We start from the raw sequence: 22,872 nt of genomic DNA, 5'->3' as shown, positions 1-22,872 counted from the left end.
AGCACAAGCCTGGGTCTGATCAGTCTGTAGGAATATATACTATGCGATGCCGAAAGACCCAAAACATATGCATCTATACATCTCAACATGGTTGTCTGTATATGCACGCATTTATTTTTTCTTTTGTGTCTTGCCGTTCTGTTATACTTTGATTGGCCTGCAAGAGCATTTAATCTCTGACATGCAGCAACACACAGAGGACCATCTGAGAGGAGTGACCCTAACTTAGCTGGAGGTATTTTTATCTGAGGTCAAGTTTGATGTGATATTTCCCACTCCCTAATGGTGAGCTGATAGATAAATGCCCTGAATGCTTGCGCACACAAAAAGGCAAGGTTGCACTGGTCAGCGTCCCGCACCCACTGCCAGAGGGGACAAATCGTGACAGACACAAATGAACACGTTAATTAGTAATTAAAAAGAGCTTCTTAACCACATCCCCAGTTCACTGCACCAAATTAAGATTGTTTATAGTAACACACTGTCAGATACTACTTCCAGTGGAGCCAACTCTGCTCGTCTGCTTATTTCCAGGAGACAAGGAAATAACCATGGATGCAGAGCAGGAGGAAGAAAAAGTACATCTGGATCTTAACCGTCCCCCAGTCTACCCATTGCCTGAAGAAATAAACAAGGTAGGCAGTGATTCAGAAATCTGAAGTTATACTTCTATATATATTCTATATTATATACTGTTGTCTAAAGGTACAAATGGTATAAAATTTAAAATTTCCACGCAGTGTTAGTTAATGATAATAAATGGCCACATTGATGCAATGTATTTTATATACTCGTGATTTTAATTCATTTATTTATTTATAAACTAATTGAAACAATAAGAGATTCAATGAAAAAGACGGTCCCATTTGCAATGAACTGCAATTCTACATTTTTTCTGCTTTACATCGTGAGTGATCTCTTAGGTATCAGAGGACGAAGCATATTGCAGCAGGTGTAGAATAGTTTTATTCGTGACTGGATCAGTGGGACTGCTTGTGCTTGTGTTCTATCCCCTTGTACTTTCTCGGTTCTTCTGCCTTTTTCCCTGCGGTAATTTCTGGCATGTCTCATTGAGGCCAATAGATGTGTGTGAACAATACACCCCCTGGTATTAGGTGAGAGTGGTCATTTAGTGCCCAGACAAACCCCCCACCCCACCCCAGCGCCCGCCTCCCATAGCCTCGGCCTACCACAAACACGCCCACACATGCACCATGCACAAACACACAAACACACAGCCCATTTTCCCATCCATCCATTTGTCCATCTATATTTCTGCCTGCTGTGCCATGGCCAACAGGCTCTAAAGGAAATCCATTTTATTTATTGATGTCTGTAGTGGGCATCTATTCCATTCTAGCGTGTGTGCTCCGTTTTAGTCCTCCTGTTTAGGATTTATCACAAGGGCCATGTGATAGCCAGACACACAGCAAAGGAAGGAGAGAGCGAGAGACAACAACAAAGAATGAGAGCGGTGGGGGCAGAGACAGACATTGTGATCATAGCCCATCTGGTTCATTCTCCCTCCCTTCCACTTTTCCTCCCTCCATCATTCCAATAGGTCCGTAAAATAGAGGATATTCTGGGTTTAGCCCCCCGCTGAGTACACTTCAGCACTATTTATTGGAGAAGGCTTAGGTGGCTGGAGGCGAGCGGAGAACAAAAAACAACACAGGCAATGTGCGTTGCAAGCACAGCGCTGTGGGCAGCACCATGTGCACTAGTCGGCGTGGGAGGCAGAGAGGAGGTGGTGTACTAACAGACACATTTAAGTGCTGTTAATCCTGGTGTGCAGGGAGAGGGCTGGCTCCAAGGTTTAATGGTGGGCTGCTGAGAAGGAGGGCGCTGTGGTTACAAACACACACTCACACAACTGCCTAACAGCCGCACGCACAGGCTCTGAGACACACACACACACACACACACACACACACACACACACACACACACACACACACACACACACACACACACACACACTACTGTTGGACTTTCACACCGACACCGTTTGTCTGTACACACAAGAAGGTAGTTGACCTAGAGTCACAGGTGCACACAAACATGAAAACCAGCCATTCATAAGGTAACAGTGGGTCATTTTCAACATGATGTGACATCAACTATTAACACGGTTTCCTTCAAAAGACAAGAACTGGGTGGACTCATCATTTCCTATTATGTATGACTGTGTGGTGAACATGGTTAACATCTGTTCTGGCATCCTGTCCACGATCTCCCCGTCTGCTGCCCATGTGCATGCTGGGTTTAGTTTTGACCTAATTTGTAAACTCCAGTGTTGGAAACCAATGATACAACATTATATTTTACTTACCTTTTGTCAGACACACAAATGTTTAAGGACTTTGTCAAATCATCCAAAAAAAATCACAACTTTTCTAAACACAGCACAGGAACCCATCGCAGCTTTTTTTGATGATTTGTCTATAGCTCATCTACAACACTACAGTATGTGTTGCAGTGTGGTTGTTTAGCACAAGGTCACATACCTTTGTCTTACGTCATATTAAAGCTCAAAACAAAGCAGTTTTTTTTTTTACTTTTTACTTTTCCTCAAAATGACGTGTTCCCGTTTGCTAGCACGGCGTTCTAGTCAGAAATGTGGCTGCGGGATTAGATGTTTTCAACGCAGCACCGGAGAGAGTACACCACAGTCTTTTTATGCAGTTGCAGAGCACCTCTTGTTCTCTGTTAGGCGCTGATAATACCTATTCACTTGTTAAGTGTTACGGTCTGAGACAAGCTCAAACACAGTGTAACAGGACAAGATGTTCGCCACCATGAGAGAGGGAGGCAAAAGGGAACAATACTGCCTCTTAGCTCCTTAAATGTTGTGGTCTGTGAAAAGATCCGAATCACAGATGTCACAGTGAAAGACAGTGGCTCTAGACATAATTAGTGAGTGAGGAGCAAAATGTGAAATGTGAAATTTACATCTTTGAGCAGCATAATGAGCAGAAATACAAAGAAACAAGATGTAAAATCCATAACCATACCATAAAAGTGTATCTGTCATACATGCATGAAGCTGAACAACACCTCACAAACGCGCTCAGCTTAGTGGTATAAAACCCTTTTTTGCTTTCATAACACTAGACAAACACACTGCCTGCACAATGAGAGAGTATAGACACAACATTGGCACCGTTTACTTATTCTGCTCCATCTGCGCACGTACACACGCTGCACGCAATGGCATGCGTTCAACTACCTGTCTGACTCTAGCTTCATTCATAATTGAGCCAGTGCATTCACATTATAGTGTGCCGGGGCACCCACCACTACTCCTCCCCCAGCTGTACTTTTGCCTCCTTTCTGATTACTCTCACTCTGGTTTTCTCCGTGTGTTTTGGCTCGGCTTCCTGGGAAATGCGTGAACTTGACATCAACCCGTGTTCACCGTGAGGGTTTTCACAGCATCGATAACAGTCTACGTCCGGCACGACAACTGTCAGAGCCTGAATAATATCAATAGTGTAGGTTTGAAATGTAAAAGTATGCCTTGTAGGTACATTGCATTGCGTCCTATGAAGGCAAACAGCTGTAGACATGTGAGAGCTGAAACGCCCCCTGTAAAAGCACAGGTTGACAGAGTTGCCTGTCTTACTATATATGAGTTATAGGCGGTGGCGCCATTGTGCAACAGCAGGAAAGTGAGTCCTCTAAAGCTGTCAATTGCAAAAGAATTAAAATATCTTAATTTTAGGTTTATAATCGCAGCACATATATCACTCACTCTGATGCAGCGGTGTTCCTTTTGCTGTGCACGCCGACCAACACTTGCATTTGCCTGATGCAAACCTCAACACCTGTTGTGCAGCTTCACCGCGTTAGTGGAATTTTTACATGTTTCCAGCCTTGAGGGAAGAACAAACCATCCAACTTGTGTAATAAATGTCATGGTTCAGCGTGTTGGAAGATTGGTGGACGGGTCGAGATGTGCTGATAGGACCCGTACGTGCTGCGGCCAGGACAGACGCGCTAGGCGTAGCCTGCACAGTAGTTGCAGGCTATGTGTGTACGTGTTATACGTTGTTCCAGCGATAGGCAGGACGTTTTTTACACCCGCGTGTGCACGTCAGCGCCAGAAGTTACTTCTGCCTTTCTGATTTACTGAATCATCCTGTAAAGCTGGTCTAGCGTTCATTCAGCCCTCGCTTGATTGAAGCAGCTTCTTTCTAAAGAGCAGATTATTTTCCTTGAGGATGTTCTTTTCTGAGCTGCACAGGAAACCTGCTTCATAAAAGTACATCCTGGAAACAGTCCCATCGCATTCAGGTGTGGTTTGAAGAACCTTTTGTCTTAACAACACTTGCCTGACAATTAAGTGATAACATGACAACAGAGGCTAATTCTTCCTACTTCCTTTTTCCTTATCTGCATCAGAGTAACAGTGTAAATCACTGACTTGACTAAGGCTCAGCTGCTTTTGCTCTATGTCTCCTTCCATCGATCCTTCGAGATTTAATAAGATCTTTGCCAATTCATGTAGATGAAGAGAGGAGTGAAAAGACAAGACCCATTGAGTCATTGTCTGCTTGACATCACTCCTATTCTCTTCTAGCCTTGTGTGTCTGACGTTCCCTCAGGTCCCCTTTAACAATGGATAGTTTCAAATCAAGCGTGCTCTTCCACTTTTTGCTGATCCGTTTCCTCAGCGAGTCCTTGTGAGGCGGCTGGATACGAGCAGCATTCCCTCTAATCAGCGTATCTCACACTTGCTGTCTTCTTCGTCCCCCTTCTCCTCCTCCTCTGTCTGCCTTTCCTGTTTTGCCGTCGTCTTTCCTGACCGTTTCCTGTCTGTTGAGTTTAGCTCTGGGTAAGGAGAGATTAGGGGAGGGGGAGGGGGAGGTTTTATCAGGTGAACACTGATCTGCAGTAATGACTGGGAGACAGTGGGGGGATTATTGTGCAATATTGTCACGGTCGTTGTCTGGGACCTGGTAACACAATGTGATAATCCACAGGTCATCGCAAGGTCACTATTTACTTGCATGAAGCAGTTGCCAGGCCAGCTAGTGTGTGCCTTGCTCAAAAGGTCTGTGGTGTGGACTAATTAATAATTGTCTGCATCGTCTTTACATAATGATTCAGATTAAGCAAAGCGTGAAATGCTGCGGGCGACAAGACTCCGGAAGGTTAAAAGAGACGTCTTTTGCTTCCTTGGCAGACTGTCACCTAGTCAGACTGTGTCATTCCACCTGGTTCCACCTGGACATCAACAGAGAAACACCGAAGCGCAGGCAGACAGCAGGCAGACAGACACGCACGCACAGTTCAAGCAGCGTTGCCTCCCCTGGCCTCTGCTGGCTTTGTGTGCCGAGCCATGCCGTGCTGAGCCTTGTGTTGTGATGCATGGTGTAGTGGGGCTAACGGAAGCACATGTGTTGTCTGCTAACTCTGATTAATGTAACAGCCTGTGCTCCCCCTTCTCTCCCTCTCTGGCTGCTCCCTTGTCCTGCCTTCACCTCCTGTGTCTGCACTCAGTCTTGTGTCCAAAGCCGGAGTACTGAGAAAGATAGAGAGTCTGCAAAATGGAATAAAGTTAAGTTCTGGGTCAAAAGTTTACAAAGCATCAGCTGCGCGACTCAGGGACGTTTGTGTATTTAGGTGTTTAATCATTTCCACTGAAGTTCTCTCTGTGGACAGCAACCAGTTCGTGTAGTTGAACCATGTTAACTAACTGATCTGTGTTTGGTTCGATGGGCAGGTCACCTGTGCTGACCTGTGTTTGTCATTAAGGACTGCATGATCCACAGTCCTCTCTGGCTTTCCAGCCCAGCAGCAGTTGTTTGTGTGGGATGTGCCGTGCCGGACGGCGCCGGGCCTCTCCCTGTGATGGGATGTGATGCGATGCGCGGCCATAGGTGATTCTTTCCCCGCCGCCGCCGCCTTTTCCCCGCTCCCACGCGAAGGGGAGCGCAAGGTGGGTGTGCAGCAGATGGAGGAGGCAGGAAAACAGAGCATATGCAAATAGAAAGACACTCACTCATGCAACAAACATGCAGCCCAGAATTTAAGACCCCCCCCCCGGGCGTAATCACCCCGCCAACACATGGCTCAGGCCCCTCCTCCCTGCACTTTGCCTGCCCTGGTGACTTTGTCTTGACTTCCCTGTGACTGTCAGCCTGTGCTGACTGTATGCGTGTGAGCGCCTGTCACGCCACGGCGCTGTCTCGTTGCCGTTCTTCCATGCAGACGTGCATAGCAGAGACCCTGGACAACTCGCACACTTTGATTCATTCACTCTGCAGTACAGTATGTCCCTGAGCCAGCCGCCTCCCTCCTCTCCCTTCCCCGCTGCTCGCGTGCCTCCTTTCCACTCTACTCCATGTGACCACGACTACCCCACCTTTTCCCCTCCTCCACGCACCCCCCACCCCCCACCCCCCACACACACACGCGCGCCCAGATGAACCGACACAGAAATCATTTTCATTCACATAGACACACACAGCTCAGTGGTCAAGGAGGTTAAGCACATGCCCACATCCCCTCTCACGCACATGCTCACGAACACGCACGCTTGTCGTGTGATGTTTGGCGCGCCACAGGGTCCAGATGAGTGGAATCTCAGCGTTGGCTCTCGCTACGCTGAGCACCGCAGGGGGTCTTTATCGTCACAGAAATCAACAAAGCCGCAGTCACGAAGCGCCGCCTCGGTCGCGCACGCACACACGTATGCACATCTGAACACGCAGATGTGCTCACGCTTTCAAACACATACTAGCGACACGCAAGTAGGAAAAGGAAAAAGAAAGGTAAACAAGGACACAAAAGAGCTCACACGCACAGAAAGTGACAAAAGCTAACGAAAATATTTTGACATTCAAACACAAGAGCACAGCTGGACAATGTTTTCTGCAGGACACACACAGTCCGCACAGCCCTCACGCACTGCGAGAGTCTAAAGAAATTAATTTAGGAAAATTAGGAAAAACAACCGATAAGTCCCTTAACTACCTAAGCCCTTCTTAAACGCTTGCGTGATCTCTCACTGCTGTGGCTTCACAGAGGGAAGCGGGGTTGAGTGCCAGCTAAACGGATAGGAAGGAGAAAGCATTTGTGAGATTTAACCATACGAGGAGAGAGAGAGAGAGAGAGAGAGAGAGAGAGAGAGAGTGTGTTTGGACTAGAAAGTTTAAAAGGATGCAGGTATTGTTTTTTCCCTCTCTAAATCCACCACCCATCATCATCATATCACTTGATTAAACCTAATCCTAAAACCGCTAATCCCCCAGGCACCCAAAAAAGTGCCTAAGTGCCTTGTTCCACTCCAAAACATTTCTGAAAATACTCCAGCGTCGACTGAGTCCTGTGTTGCGCTGTGACTGCGTTTGTCGGGTTGTGTGTCATTCACCCAGCCCGTGCGTTAGACAAAATCTCAAGGGCGTTTAGGTTTTTCAAGCAGCGAGGATTAGAGACAATAATACTTTAGTCTGTGTGTTTGGGGAGAGCCGTCGGGGCCTGCTGTCTCCAATAATGAGTTTCTGCCTTCGATGTGTAGCCTGCTCATTCTCGTAATTAAAAGGATTGACCTTCCGCTCATCTGATAAATCAATTAAGTGATTTTAGGCCTGTTTTGCTCAGATGTCTGGTAAGCATGTATGTACCTGCGGTGCACGAGCACCGGAGTTGTGGCCATGAAGGTTTTTTCTTTGCGTCTGGCTGTGCGTTTAAAAGCACTTAGCTCAGTGGGTCTGTGCACTGGATGCTTGTGTGTGAAAGCGCCTGCATGTCTGTCTGGTCAGTCCTTGGTCACGGAATGCGTGCTTGAGTGTGCGTATGGACGCGGGGGGGGCGCTGTGCGTGTCTGCGTGTGTGCCTGGTGTCCGGGCGTATATGCGCGTGCAACGTGAATAGTCTGCGATCGTGACAGTGACCCACTTCTGGTGTTTTGATGAGCCAGATGGGTCACGGCAGCTGTAGCCGAAGAGATGGAGGAGCGGGACGTCAGGCGGGAGAGGGGAGAGAGTTGTTGAGGAAAAGGAGGAGGAGGAGGCGCGGGGGGACGAAGACGGGGAAGAGCGATCCAAGGCGGAGGCGGCCGATAAGGGAGCGAGAAGGGACAAGTGGAGTGTGGAGTGTGGAGTGACGGACAGCTGTTGTCCAAATTCTACTCTTTTCACGTTTGTTCTGGTGCCGCTCCACAAGAAACAATGAGCGCCAGCGTCTGCACACAAACGCACACGCAGACAGCCGGGGATTTTCCTCATCCTGTCAGGACACCATCTACGCCTCGAAAGCCCCGCCCTGTCACCCCCCCCCCCCCACCTGCACCCACTCCACCCCTCCTAAATGTTTCACATCAGGCGAGAGGTAATAGTTGCATGTTTAATTGATGCAGGACAGACACACTATAGTGATAACAGAGACTGTGGAGTAGATCGCCACACACACACACACACACACACACACACATCTACTTCATCACTGAGGCCATTATGATTGTTTTGCATAGTCACGTACTTTATACTGACTTCATAATGAGCTCTTTTGACACAGATATTTGCCTTGATACAATAGAGTAATCATCGCCAGATGAATTAAACCAAAGTAGTGAGTGTGTTTTGAAGCTGAATGTTTCATACCACATTTGGCATCAGTCCAGCAAGCTAATGGAGTCAATGAAGAGACAGAATGGAAGTGTGACGTGAGGGAGGAAGTGTATGTGTGTGAAAAGCATCTTCTGACTACTGACACAAAACACTGAAAAGACAATGAGACGTTTTTCCTACTTTCCCCTCTCTTTTTGGTTTTTGTGTGTTTTTTGTGTATCTGCTCCCCCTCCTTTCAGGTATTGTGTGTATGCGTGTGCGGTGTGGAGGGGCTGGCTTTGTGCTTTGAGTGCTAAGTGAACGTGTCAGTGCCCTGGGCGAGGGGTCTCCCCACGGGGCCCAAGTCAGTCACGGGAGCACACAGTCCACTGGTGGCGCAGACGCCGCGTGGGTGTGTGAGCGTGCGTTAAGGGTGAGTGAGTGTGTGAGCTTTCCTGTCTGCTCAGATGCTTGTGTGAGTAAATTTGCCTTTGTGCGCGTCTGTCTTCTTTTGTGCCTTTTGTTTTTACCTTTTGAGCATGTCTGCGCTTGTATTTGGGTGTCTGTTTGTCAGTCTGCCTTTGGGTGTGCGCTCCTGTCTGTGCCTTTCATCTGCCCATGTGTGTGTGTGTGTGTGAGCTCGCCTGTGTTTATACGAGTGTGAGAAAGCTGGTGCTTGTGTGTGTGTGTGTGTATGTATGCGCGCATGCGTCAAGATCAGGTCATCTTTTCATTGTGTGTTTCTTTCATATTGTCTGTCTCTATAACTACATCACTCACAAAGAAGTTGCCACACACACACACACACACACACACACACACACACACACACACACACACACACACACACACACACACACACACACACACAGTAGTTTTTGCTGTATCTATGCCTGCAGGAGCCACGAGGACATCTGCACAGTAAACACTAAAACCCCCAGAGCCCCAGTCCCAAATATTGCTCACACTTGCACGCACTCTCTCTCAGACTCACATTCTCAGTGCAAGCGCATAATAGCACATATTCTCGAGGGTCATTCTGTGGCAACGCAATGTCATACACTGCCGCGTTGTGGAGCTTTTTGCTGTTCACCGGTCCCTTCTCTTTTGTCTTCTTTTCCAGTCATTTCTCTTCTTCTAGGTTTTTTTCACACTTTACACAGATAGGAGTACTGAATTAACTTTGTTTTTAAGTGATGGTTCTCGTGTAAAATATTATGGAGTGTGTTAAATTAGTCAGACCGCAGTGCTCTTACAGTAATTTTATTCAGTAGCTTCTCTCAAAGGGTCTGAGACTCCATTAGTCTACCGCCTTCTCATCACCCACTGAATCTGTGACCATTATCATTTATGGTCACGGTGTACTTGTTGGAAATGAACTGACGTATGGTAAATGTCACACTGGATGGCATAGTGAGCCACTAAAACCTAAAACGAAACCTTCACAGCATTTGTTTTAAAGTTGAGTGTTTGTAACAGTCAAGGTCTTCTTTACCAGCATCCCGGCAGGGAGTTTGTATAAATCAGTAACGTTCACGACAGTAGTTTCTTGCTGTTTGTTGGCTTGTAATATTCAATTGCCGAGTTTTTTAGCAGCTAATTGAACTTGCGTAACAATAAAAACAAAATGTCCTACTTTTACAGCACATTTCAAATAACTATGCTTTATATAAACATATTTTAATTTTGTTCTAATCAGCTCGTTTGAGCATGCTACTGCGTCAAGCATGATGGAGATGAAGATTAATCTACTAAATATAATCATTGTGAGCTTGTTACTGTTAGTATATAGCTCAAATCATACTGAAATACTATAGGATGCTGGTAATAGCGTGCATGGAAGTCACAGCCTATTTCATTTTTCATAGCATTGTCTGGAAGTGTAGTGCTCCGTACAAAGTGTCCTTCTTCCTATTTTTCTGACATGGCTGCGAGAAGACAGGCTCCCGCTGTCCTAAAGACACGAGGCAGACATATTCTGCACCTTGACCTGACATGGATAGACAAGATGCTAACACAAGGAAGGTACTGTGATAGGTGGGAACAGATTGTGAAAGTTAGATGTGGCTGTTGGTGAGGCTGAGAGAGAGACAGAGAGAGAGGAGCTTTACCGTCTCAAAAGCTTCAGCTGTCAGTCATTTGTCACTTTCAAGTAATGTGTGTTTTGTCTATCTTGTCTACCACCTTGTCATTCTGTCTGACTTTTATCTCATCGTAGAGAAGGAAACAGGAGAAGCAGAGGGAGATGAAGAGAAACAACACAGACAGTGATCATATTAATAAAATCCATTTGACTGTCATTCAGGACAAACACTGTCTGCCATTCGTCTGATCTCACTTTCTACCTGGTTGCTTTTAACCTGTTTGTAGTTTGCAGATCAACAATCCTTCAAATGCCTTTCAAAGTCAACCGAGCACAGATTTTTGTTTTCCTGATTTCATTGTCAAAAAGTTTAACGTTTACACATTCAACAGGCCATATGTGCATTGACAGCAATAATTGAAGTTTTGTGTTTCCTGCCAGTGATGGCTGCCTTGTTTGCAAGTCAGTTTCACCTTGTTTACATCATGGAGTAGCGTGTTTGGAGCATTGTGACACACGAGCTGTCAGCATGTCATCTAAATATCCGCTGCCTCGCTGCCACTTATCATTATGAAGAAGAAAGCTGAGGGGATGTGATCTTATCAGTCATGAGTCAGAGCGAAGTGACAACAGCTGGAGAGAATACATAGACATGCACAGGAATGGGAAGATCATTTTTAGAGACAGAAGTGTTTCTCTGTTTTAAACAGCTGACACATTGGGGAAAAAAACCTCAAAATGGACTAATCAAACACTTCTTCATGGATTTTCTGGGAAAATTATTTTGTTAATCGACAATTATTAGCAACATTTATCATGACAGTTAATATTTTTCTCATTACATGTTTATTATTATGTGTTCTCCTTTTACAGTTTGAATTTGTGATTTAGATTGATTTCATTGGCTTTAAATTAGTCAAATAGTCAAAGCTGTAGCTGTATGTAAAACAACACCTTTACTCCTTTAGTTACTGCTAAATTATCATTAATATGGTTAACAGTCAGTTTATCATTTTTGATGAAGTGTATTTTGTGCGTTTCCCCCTCAGATGGAGCACAGTGAGACGGTGTGTCATTACTGTGGTGTCAGCTACCTCATTTTCCATGAGTTCCAGCAGCTCCACACCCGGCTGGCTCAGCAGGAGGCCGAGCTCCAAGAACTGAGAGGGACTGCCCAGAGAGAGAGGGCCCAGCGAGATGCGCTGGAACTGGAAAAGCAGGAGTGGGAAAGGACCCTTCACCTGGAGGTGCTCAGACGGGCAGCGGAGAATGAGAAGCGCATGAGCGAAACGCTGGAGGAGAAGAGCAAAGAGACGGAGAGCGCTTTACGAAAGGCGTTTGATGAAAAAAGCCAGAGGGAGAGAAGAGAGCTGGAGCAGCACTATCAGAAACTCAGTGAGGAAAGGCAGACACAGCTTAGGGGGGAGTTAAGAGACTTGGAGGCGGAGAGTCTGAGGAAGCAGAGAGAGGAGCTGCAGAGGAGGACGGACGAGAGGGAGCGAGCGCTGAGTGACGCACTTCAAAAGGCCAATAAAAATGTAGAGGAGCAGAAAAAATACCTCCGACACCTGGAAGAGAGGTGAGGTTTGTATGTGTTTGTCTGTTCCCTCTGACCCTGGTGGGAAATAATCTCTAATGCCAGGCTTCATGTGGGCAATTATCCTGTGAGTCATGAGGCTACGAAAAAAAACACACAAATACACTCAGAGATATGCCACTGTCTGTCATGTGCATGACACAAACTGAGCTGTGTAATTATTTATTCCACTGCCGTCTTCATTCTTTGCATTTGTCTGGCTCTAATGGAGACAAAGAGAGCGAACGCTGACGTCCAGCAGGAATCCCCCCCTGCTGGGGGTCTAGTCCACCCAGTCTGCCTCTCCATTCTTATCTTCAACTGCTTCATCCTCCAGTTCCCACTAAATGAATCCCAGAGGCTTGTACACGAGCCTCTGCAGTACGTCAACTTGAAAGTGCTCTGATTAAATCCCAAGTGTTTCACTTTATTTTCCATGGAACTGGGCTGTTTTACCATATTTAATAGGTTTGTTTACAGGCTGGATTGTTATTTTTTATTGCTATTTGTGAGCAGGGTCTGACTTCCTGACAGCAATATGAGAAGAAATAAGTATGTTTGTAACAACAATGTTTGGCCAACACCCCTCTCATTTTATCACAGAGCCCAAAATGCTTGTATTTAGTTTAAAGCCAAAACCAGTCTGCTGTTTTGCAGTGTAGAGAGTTGTGCGCAAATCCTACACGAGAGGGTCCATTTTAATTATCTGGACATGTGGAGGTGTTAGGGAAGCAATCTTGTAATCTGATTATCAGATAATCAGATTTCTTTTTGTGGCAAAACAGAACATACTGTAATAATCTAATGTCACGATATTGTTTAAAGCCATGTCACCCAGCATTAGACTCTAGGGTCTATGGGAATTAATATTTTTAGTTTAATATAATTAATCGTGTTTTAACACACTACAATAATAAGATGTTATGTTGATGATCTTTTATCATTTATTCTTTCTCCTTATTTCTGTTTTCATGAGCTTTGTGCTTAGTTTGGTTTCTGTCATCTTCAGCCATTTGCAAAATGTGCTCACACTCTATTTCACACTTCTTTCTGATGCTCTCCTAAACACTTACACCAGCAATTTGCCAATGGCCACAGGTGGTAATGAGCGCATTAAAAATACCAATATGAGAAAAGCAAAAGAGAAAGGTTATATGAATAGGAGCGAGCGATGCCATGAGACGCTGGCCACATCGCTGGAGTTTGGCTTTGTTGTCATGTGAGACTTGCTTATGATTGATGTGCCTCCTCTCCCTTTTCCAGACACTTAATACGGCTTTTGTTGGGATATTATGTAATTTACCATGAAAGGACAAGAGATTTTAAACATGTGTGGACATGAATGTTTCTAGCCAGCAGGTTGCCAAAGCTATTACTTTAGAATTCATCTGGTTTTATCAACACACTTCAGAGTAGACATGCCCATACCAGCCTCTTCCATACAAAAAACAACCACATCCACTCATAAAGATTTTTGTCCTCTTCGCTGTAAATGTCAGCTTTGACGGCTTTTTGATTGAGAGAAGTGAGTAAAACATGGGTCAGGGTGTCTCTGTGTGTAACAGAGAAAAGCAAGATACAGTAAGGTAGTAATAAGCAGAGCTTGTACTTTGTCTAAGTTTAGTTTTTGGGTACAAGGTACTTTTACTCCACTGCATTTACTCTGGAGCATTAGTTGCCTTTTCAGCTTTAGGTTCTTCATTTTATACATTAAGTAGGATTCAAACGTAAATTAAATCAAAACTTTAAAAATTTCACCTTCTAGACAAGTTCAAACAAAGATGAGTTGAATAAAATTTTGATCTGAAGGAAAGAAAGAGTGAGAGACATTTGCCCTTTTTTAAAGCTTCTTTTGGTGCAAAACCAAAGCACGGTGTTTAAAATTTTAAAATATTTGCAGACAATGTTGTACTACTTTAAAGTTATCTTGGCTACAGCTGTTTGATCTCTGCTGGTGAACTGCAGACGTGTGGTGCTCATATTACAGATAATCCGCCGAGAACACAAGCTTGTGTAGATACAGACACAGAGAACTGAAAAGGTGAACCACATATAATAGATAAAGAAAACAAGCGCAAGGGTGATGTGGGGAGAACAAACTTTCCACTGGTGGAAGAGATAAACAGGTATGGACAGACTGAGCTCACTGCAGTGAAGACAGGTTCAAACACATCACGTTAACTTGTGCGCATGCTTATAGTGTTGAGAGAAGTGTCTGGGAATTCAGTACGCTCTGCTGCTTCACTTGCTTCCTCTTGGCTGGCTGCTCTCATTCATGATCCGAACAGTGTGGCTGAATGTCGCTTCACATGCGCGTGTGTGTGTGTAACACACACACAGCCACGCACACACACACTTGTATACACCTGCAGTGAATAAAATCATCACTGTGGCACACAATAACAAAAATTGGTGTTGGCAGTTTTGAAAAATGAATCATAGAAATGTGTGATGTTTACACACACACACACACACACACACACACACACACACCTGGGGCTGGATTGTTACTGCGATAAGACGACTTGCAGGTGCGAGTGAAGGAGAGACAAATGATGGATGACAAACACAAAGGCACCCATTTGTAACAAGTTTTTCACTAAATTAGTTATGCATTCATGTGGTTTTATTTTATTATCTTGTTTCCTCTAGCAACCATACAAAACAAAACACAAGTGTGTGCATGGGTTAGGTCGTGTGTCACATATACGACACACAAAGTTAAATAACCTTCCAAGTGAGCATGGGAGGTATTTGCACACTTCCTAATTTAAGGTTAAAATTATCACATCAAACAGTCAAACACACACACACACACACACACACACACCATTGTGTTTGCCCTCGGTGTGTCTTCGTTGCATTACAGAAGAGCTCTCTCAGGTTGAAGATGACCTTTATATTTACATGTCGCTCTGATGGTGGCTCGGCTTTCCTGTGGGGTCATGACAACAACACAAACATCAACATCAATATTTGCACACGTGCATGTAAAGCGCACACTCAGACAGCATGACACAAAGTTTGTTTGGTAATCAACAATAACATGCTGGTGCAGTAGCATAGCAACCCACACATACAAATGAAACACAGAGACACATGAAAGACATGCTTTTCTCAATTTGAATTAAAATTGACAAGCTGGAGCCAGATGCATTTCATATCCTTTGTTAATTCACTTAGCCATAATATGGTACCAGTGTGCTTGTACATTGGTATAGTGTGTGTGTGTGTGTGTGTGTGTGTGTGTGTGTGTGTGTGTGTGTGTGTGTGTGTGTGTGTGTGTGTGTGCGTGTGTGTGTGTGTGTGTGTGTGTGTGTGTGATTGCCATCACTGTTGTTGCATCCTTGACATGGTTACCAAATAATATAAAAATAAAATATATACACCGTGTCACACTCCAGAACACCTTTAGTAAAAAATAAAACCTTTAGTATCATTTATTGATAAGGAATTCATTGACCATATCAAGCTGCAAGTTTTTGGTCTTTTAATTCATTTTTTTTTTCTTGTGCTGTGTTGATCAAACCAGTCTTTTGAAGCACGCACACAGTGGGTGAACCAACAATGCTTTGATAGGGGGAACCTTTTATGTCACTTCTAATGACAGAACACACGCGTACACACACACACAGCCATTAGGACTTACACATGATAGTTCCCTATTAAAGTTAAGCCAATCAAGGTCAAATGGTCGTTCGAGGTTAATGTTGTAGCTCCAGTGCGTGGCCACAAGTAACAAATAAAACAGCACATTGTTAGAGAGAAACACAATCAAAGCCATGAAACACGACAAGGAGAAACAGTAACGTGAAGAGGGGCCTAAAGTCACTGTTGCTTGATTTGCATAATCTGATAAAAAGGGGGAAGGATGTCCCAAAGTAAAGAGCCTGCAACAGCAAAATCCTAATCACCCTTGAATTTTAGCCAAGCACCGAAACTAGGAAAGCAGACATAATGACCAAGAACATTTTGTGCACAGCCAGTGGCTGAAAATAAGCCTCGGGGGGAACATTAAATTTGGCTTTGTAATGTTGACCTTCGGCCTAAATCGCCCAAAATATGAGGCAGCATAATGCTTGTAAATGTTAAGCTGTAGACCCAGAAACAGCCATTGATGACCGCATGGACGTGGTGGCTCACAAACACTGAGCAGATCAGTGTGTGTGTGTGTGTGTGTGTGTGTGTGTCCTGCATGTGTGTGTGACATGTTCTGATGAGGCAGTTGATTTGGGCTGCTGGTAGTGGATACTCTAATCTGGCACGCACTCTCTGGTGCTACTCTACCTAGTGATTCCTCTGACAGTCACTGCCCTGGGAACAGGAGCTCAAGCTCACGCACGCACAACACGCACAGATTTGTGTGCCAAATAAACACACATATACACACACACACACACGCGCACACATGCCTGTCTCAAGGCTGTGTTCTTTCTGATCTCGCTTCGGGACTGGAGAGGACAGATGGGTGAACAGTGGGAGTCTGGGCCGCCATCATTCGAAAAGCAAAGGCATGCACGCACATGTACGCACACACACACACAGGATCACAGGCTCACTCAGACTTTAGAAAGCAGTGAACACACAAACAGTCAGGATCAAATGCTCAAAGCAAAGTCGTACCCACTTAGTCTCACACACGTACTAACACACAGATTTACTAGAAACATGCAAATAAAACCAAACCTGATCTCTTAACCACATTTTAACACATTCAGGTGTTCAGTCTGGTGACCAATAGCTTTACAATTAGAACGTGTTCAAGCTGATTGATCTTGTGTGGACCTAAAAACAGTGGCACCTGGGTCACGTTTACAGCAGTCGGTTGTTATGTTCCATTGCAGTGTAAACAGTGGCGTTGTTGGTCTCTGATGGAGGAGATTTGTGCTCTTTGTGCTGCCGTCCCACTCTTCCCAGCGCGCTTCATCACACGGTTGTTTCTTTGCATTTTCTGCCAGTAAGCGGAAAATCTCCCGGCGAGATCATCGCATCTCCATCAAACGCGTCTTGATCAAACTTTGTTGCTGGTGATTATTATGCGTCTGCTTTTATTTACGTTGTCTTGCTCTGTGTGTTGCTTCTACTCGTTGTGTTTGTTCGTTGTTCTGTCTCACTGTCAGGGCTTATTTGTGGTGTTTAGCGAAAGAACAGGATGTGTTGTGTCTGTTTCTCTAAGTGTTCGAGTCTCGCGGTGCCATTGTTTATGTGTGTTGTTTGATTGCTCCTCGCTGGAGTCTGTCCGTCAGATCGTGTTGCCGGTCGACAAAGAGTTCGTCCCAGAACCATCACTCGTGTGTGTGTGTGTGTGTGTGTGTGTGTGTGTGTGTGTGTGTGTGTGTGTGTGTGTGTAGTATTTTACAGAAGCAGTCATGCAAACACAAGCCGTGAACCTGTTTTTAGACCTATGCTCCCAAATAAAAGCTGCAGCTCTGGACTTTACTGGCCTTCGATAATAAACCAACATTTGCACAGTGTGGAGCAAACACTCATTAATTGGTCTTGCCATTCTAAGACTCTAAATGCGTATGGCTGAAAATAATCACATTGGAGTGGCTCAGTTGGACTGTGGGGAATTTTGGGCTACGCTAATGCCAAACCTGTGTCTTTATGCGTTGCAGTCTCTGCTGACATTCGAATAATAATTCATAATTTATTGGATTATCCTTAACCAGAAAGATTAGCTTGGGGGGGAGGTCCCATCTCTTTGTATCAGTTACCTCTGATGAAGCTTTTAATTTTTCATCTCATTCCATTCCATCAAATGGACCCTCGTCTCTCTGTAATTAAAGTTGGTTCCTCTAGTAGCTGCGGGCTACATGGGAGTACTGTGACATTAGATTCAGCTTAGGTCCTCTAATGACTATAATATTGCTCATGACCCTTCACCTTCTATCTTTCTCGTCTTCCACAACAGGCTGACAGCAGCAACTTCCACAAAGGAGGATGCTGAGCAGTTACTCGGAGAACAGAAGCAGATGGGCGAAACGCTTCGGTAAGGAAATAATCACAGTGATAAAATACTGTAGATATAAATGACATGAGGGAGTTGGGTATTGTGAAAAAAAACAATGGAGAAAGAAACCAGAGCATGGGTTTGCATCATTCTGATGGGGAGTCCATCTCAGGACGGCCAGAGCAGATGGGAAACAACTGTGTGGGATGACAGAGGGAAGACAATAAAAGAGAGATTGGAAATATGGAGGAAGGCAGGGACCGTTAATCCAGCTGGCCCACTGGTAATTTCCTGGAAGTAAGGAGGGAGAATTATGAGCACTTAATGACAGGAAAGGAGCGGAGCGGAGTGGTGGAGGTGAGGAGAGTGGGAGGGAGGAGATGAGGCTTCAGGGAGTAAAAGTGATTTTCAGGGCGGCTGCTGGCGTTGATAGCCGCTAAATGAGTAAACTATCTGGTGGATGAACACTGGTGGTTCTATCACCCCCCCCCCCCGTCTCTGCTTCATCATCTGTGACAGAACTGGCTCATATCTCTGCCTTCATCCGGTGCCGTCCGCCGTACGATTGATGCCATCTGACATCATAGAAGCGGCTCTCGTGACAAGCAGCGCACGCACGCACGCACACCGCGGCTTTCAACCCCCACCCCCCACCCTCCCTCGCCCCTCCCTCGCCCCTCCCTCGCCTGCTCGCTTCATTTTTGATCACCTTAAGCCACAAACCCTGAATGAGATAAACAACGCGCACTCCGCCCCACCGAGTGCTCGAAAAGCGCCACATCACTTCGCACGCAGAGGCCCGGCCGCGGTAACGATGTGTGTCTGCGGCGGGCGGAAAGGCCTGTGTGTGTTTGTGCAGGTGTGTGCGTGCGTGTGTGCGTCTCCATCCACCACCCCCGTCTGTGTGTGTGTGTGTGTGTGTGTGTGTGTGTGTGTGTGTGTGTGTGTGTGTGTGTGTGTGTGTGAGAAAACAGAAAACTGCTCGGTGGCTCTCGCCCACATGTTACTTCCAAAGTATTCTTGGAATAACAGAATGTTCTCTTCCATCACTCCACTTTTCCACATCCATGCTCTGCATGAGTGTGTGGCGTGATTAAACATGTGCGCGTGTGTGCGTGTGAGCTACTGATCCTTTATGTTGCTCAGAGTGCTTTTCATCTGGACACACTTCTTTTGGAGTGAGAGATGTGAGGGGCAGAGAAAGGGAGGAAGCTGTAAAACAAGGGTGTGACCTTTTTTTCAGGACAGAGCTCTTACATAATTTCTCAATCTCCCTTTGTCTAAATTCAACTTTAATTCTTCAATGCCCCGCCTGACTGTTCATTTTTTATTAATCGTGTAATTTCTGAGCGCTGTTCAGTCGACAGTTTGAACGTGTGCAGGCAGATGCTTGAGAGCAGAACGTGTGCATTAGACGCTTTAGAGCCGAAGCTGAACAGCGTAACTACGTTTGAGTGAGCGCTAACTAGGCCATAACTCGTTCATAATTATTCTAGCTGCTCACTTCCACTCAGGCTGTCTGAATCCCCTGAGTGCATGCTCTAACGAGAGTGTAATTTCTTCAATTGAACCTGAACGTCAAATGTCATGTTTTAATCTCTGTCTACTTTCAAAGGAAAAGCTGCAATAGCAGTGTTTTTAAAATACTAAATGAGGAGTTCGTTGAATTTTTGTATAATAATAACTTTCTTTAAATAGCTATTAGTTTCAACTACCACTTATTCATTTAAAAGATTTGTTTTGATGGTTTGTTTATATACCTGATACCAGAAATGGTAGGTCACTTAAAGATAGATTTTCATTTGCTAATAACCAAAAAACTGCATTTCCAGAACACAATTCAGCTGCATCCAACGTTCCTCTGTTGATTGCTCGTCAAAAAACAGTTGTAATTCAAAGTACTCAGAACCTAAACATGTGGAGAAAGCTGCAGAAAGCACCCACTGGTCTTAAAAGTGTCATAAACTGTCAGACTGAAAATGTACTCAAACTGTGCTGACATTGGTAAAGGTCATCAAAGTACAGAACATGCACTTCACAGATCCTCAGCCTCAAGACCAGCAGCTACACACATTTACACCAGGGAACAATAATCACAGTGTTTTGCTCTTAAACACTGACAAACTGCACTGGAATAGTTGCGGATTATGAACCATAGTGAATGCATTTGTTAATGAGGGAGAGGTGAGAGCTTCCCTGCCAGCCTGGAATTCCAGCTGCAGCCTTTCTGAACCACACCTTTTAATGACTTGTCACATAAATGCTGCTTGTTAAATTTCAGCTGTTATGTATCTTGACAGAAATCTCAAGCCGGTATTTCTGTGTGTGTGTCAGAGCTGCGTGTTCGCGGCAGCAGCGCGCCCTGGAAGCAGCTCTGCCCGCGCTCCGCTCCACCGGCGGCGAGCTCAGCGACGTGCGTGGTCTCCTCCACCGGCTGATGGAGGCCTGGCAGCGCTTCAGGGCTCAGATGCTGCAGTGCACCACGCAGGTGTTCTCAGGTACACACACACACACACACACACGTGCACTGTATGAGGCTGATTCATGGGACGGAAAGTTCAGAGCTGAAGCACACATAAAAGTGAAGCCCTGTATAAAAAAGAAAGTTAAGCAAATAATCTAAGAAATAAATATTAGCTTAACTGTGCTATGGAGTCCTATAGCTGTCAGCGAAGCATCCAGAGACTAAAATGTGTGTGTGTGTGAGTGTGTCTGTGTGTGTGTGTGTGTGTGTGTGTGTGTGTGTGTGTGTGTGTGTGTGTGTGTGTGTGTGTGTGTGTGTGTGTGTGTGTGTGTGTGTGTGTGTGTGGCAGAGGAATAAAGGGGAGTATTTGGAAGAGGAAAAGAAAGAAAATGAAAGTGTGCTGGTTGCACTGAAGCTCTGTGCGTGCGTGTTTGTTCAGTGGTGTGAACCTAAAAGCAGCTGGTACACAAAGGAGCAGATGCAATGAAATACACACCCAGGAATGCGTCTAGTCCCACTCGGAGTACATATGGTCACAGTGAAATAAACTAACACTTTCTCTTTGCATTAAGTAAGTTGATTATGATGATGTTATGTTTAAATGCTAACGTGACTTGGCAGCATTTAGATGAAATTGGGAAATTCTGTTTGTGACCTTTCTGGGGGTGGAGCTGGGCCCCCTACACGCTGTAGCTGAGAGGAGGATGCTGGTTCAACTGCTCTCTATCCTAGACAACACCTCCACCCTACACAGTGTGCTGGCTGGACAGAGGAGCACCTTCAGCCAGAGGCTGGTCACTATTAGGGGCTCCACAGAACGCCACCGGAGATCCTTCCTACCGGTGGCCATCAGCCTGTACAACTCCTCCTCTGTCTCAAAGGGTTGATCTTCTTCTGGGCAATAACATGTATAATAAAACTAGTAATTAGATGTGAGTGTGTGTAGATGTGTTAGCAGTCTTATTTTTAATCTCCCTACCTTCTGTGTTCCTCCAACTGTGACAGCGATCACAGTTGCAAAATAATTTCCCTCTGGGATTAATGTGAGTTTTTTCAATCTTGAATTACACTGATGACGTGTGCAACTCGACAGCTTGATTTTGTGACAATGTGCGGATTTTCACTCAACGTTTGGGAATTGAGCTCAGAGGCTTTTAATTTGAAAGGCTGTGACTCAGCGTGCGTTTGTGCAGACAGCTGATAACATCCTGGTCCGTCCTTGGTCTAAATGCTATTTAACTCCTTGGAAGTAAATTTTGTATGCGTGTGTTGATATTAACAGCAGAAACATAAAAACACCAGCACTGCCTTCCAATCTGTCTGCATTGGTTTGGGTCCTAATCTTCATCTGTTAGCCCCTAATACTGTTATTTCAAGATTGCTGTTACATAAATATTGAGGTGGGACATTTATGTATTATAACCTAGAAATCATTGCAAGATGCAAACATCTGCCAGAGCCAGATGGAATCAGCAAAAGACAGGTGACCGAGCTGTATAACGAGGCCGTCTCATGATAATACGTGGCATCAAAACTTGCTTCTTTGCATACGTTGCCAGGAGCGAAGTAGATTTTTTCATATTATAGGCGTCTTAATCTACTTTTCCTCGTAGGGGGTGCAGGAGTAAATCATGAGTGTGGAGTGCATCCTGAATGGATCACCACTCCATCGCACACACGCATTCCCCCGGCCTGGCTCCAGTTAACCTGAATGCACAGAATGTGGGAGGAAGTGGGAGTAAAGAGACACAGGGAGAATGTGCAAGCTCTACATTATAGTTTATTACATGTAATAAACTCAACTCGTCTTTAAAACATATGTATTTAAGTTGAATAAAGTTGCGTTGCAGCTGCAGCACTCCAACGCTCGAGTCCGACGATGTTTTGAAGCTGTTACCGTGACTCGGTGGTCGGCTGCCACCGAGTTGATGCTATATTTTCAGCAGACGCGTTACACTGTGTGTCTGTGTGTGAGCACTGAGACACATAATAGAAGCGCTGCAGAGGAAGCCAGAGAGGCTGCTTTTGCTTTCATCGCAGAGCTTTTCTGCTCCATCAAGTATTTACACAACTATTTGTGTTTGGACGTGTGCGTGTGTGTGTTTCTCTGTGTGCGTCCTGCTGCACTGGCTGCCTGCGTGCCTTTTTTTCCAGTGCGTGCGTTATTGTGTGCGTCTGTCAGAGTGCGTGCGAGTTGGTGGGTGTCTGCGAGAGTGTGTTGCTTTACCCTGACGGACCTCG

The 22,872-nt window shown here is 45.2% G+C and overlaps 1 protein-coding gene across 8 annotated transcripts in view; it reads left to right on the top strand.

Annotated features, from left to right (window-relative positions):
- lekr1 (leucine, glutamate and lysine rich 1) overlaps nt 1-22,872 on the top strand; it is a 53,268-nt gene that overhangs the window by 7,647 nt on the left and 22,749 nt on the right. For 7 of the 8 annotated variants that reach the window (XM_029170758.3, XM_029170760.3, XM_029170759.3 and 4 more), the window contains exons 3-6: nt 535-635; nt 11,688-12,217; nt 18,129-18,206; nt 20,502-20,665. In XM_029170758.3, coding sequence (XP_029026591.1) covers nt 552-635; nt 11,688-12,217; nt 18,129-18,206; nt 20,502-20,665 — 856 coding nt within the window. In that variant the 5' untranslated portion in view covers nt 535-551. Of the gene's footprint in view, nt 1-534; nt 636-10,493; nt 10,581-11,687; nt 12,218-18,128; nt 18,207-20,501; nt 20,666-22,872 lie in introns of all 8 variants that reach the window. The other variant, XM_055514238.1, reaches the window with a different exon arrangement.

The sequence above is a fragment of the Betta splendens genome, chromosome 13, assembly GCF_900634795.4.
Source record: "Betta splendens chromosome 13, fBetSpl5.4, whole genome shotgun sequence".
Lineage (NCBI taxonomy): Eukaryota > Metazoa > Chordata > Actinopteri > Anabantiformes > Osphronemidae > Betta > Betta splendens.
This window is presented reverse-complemented; position numbering and strand designations above follow the sequence as displayed.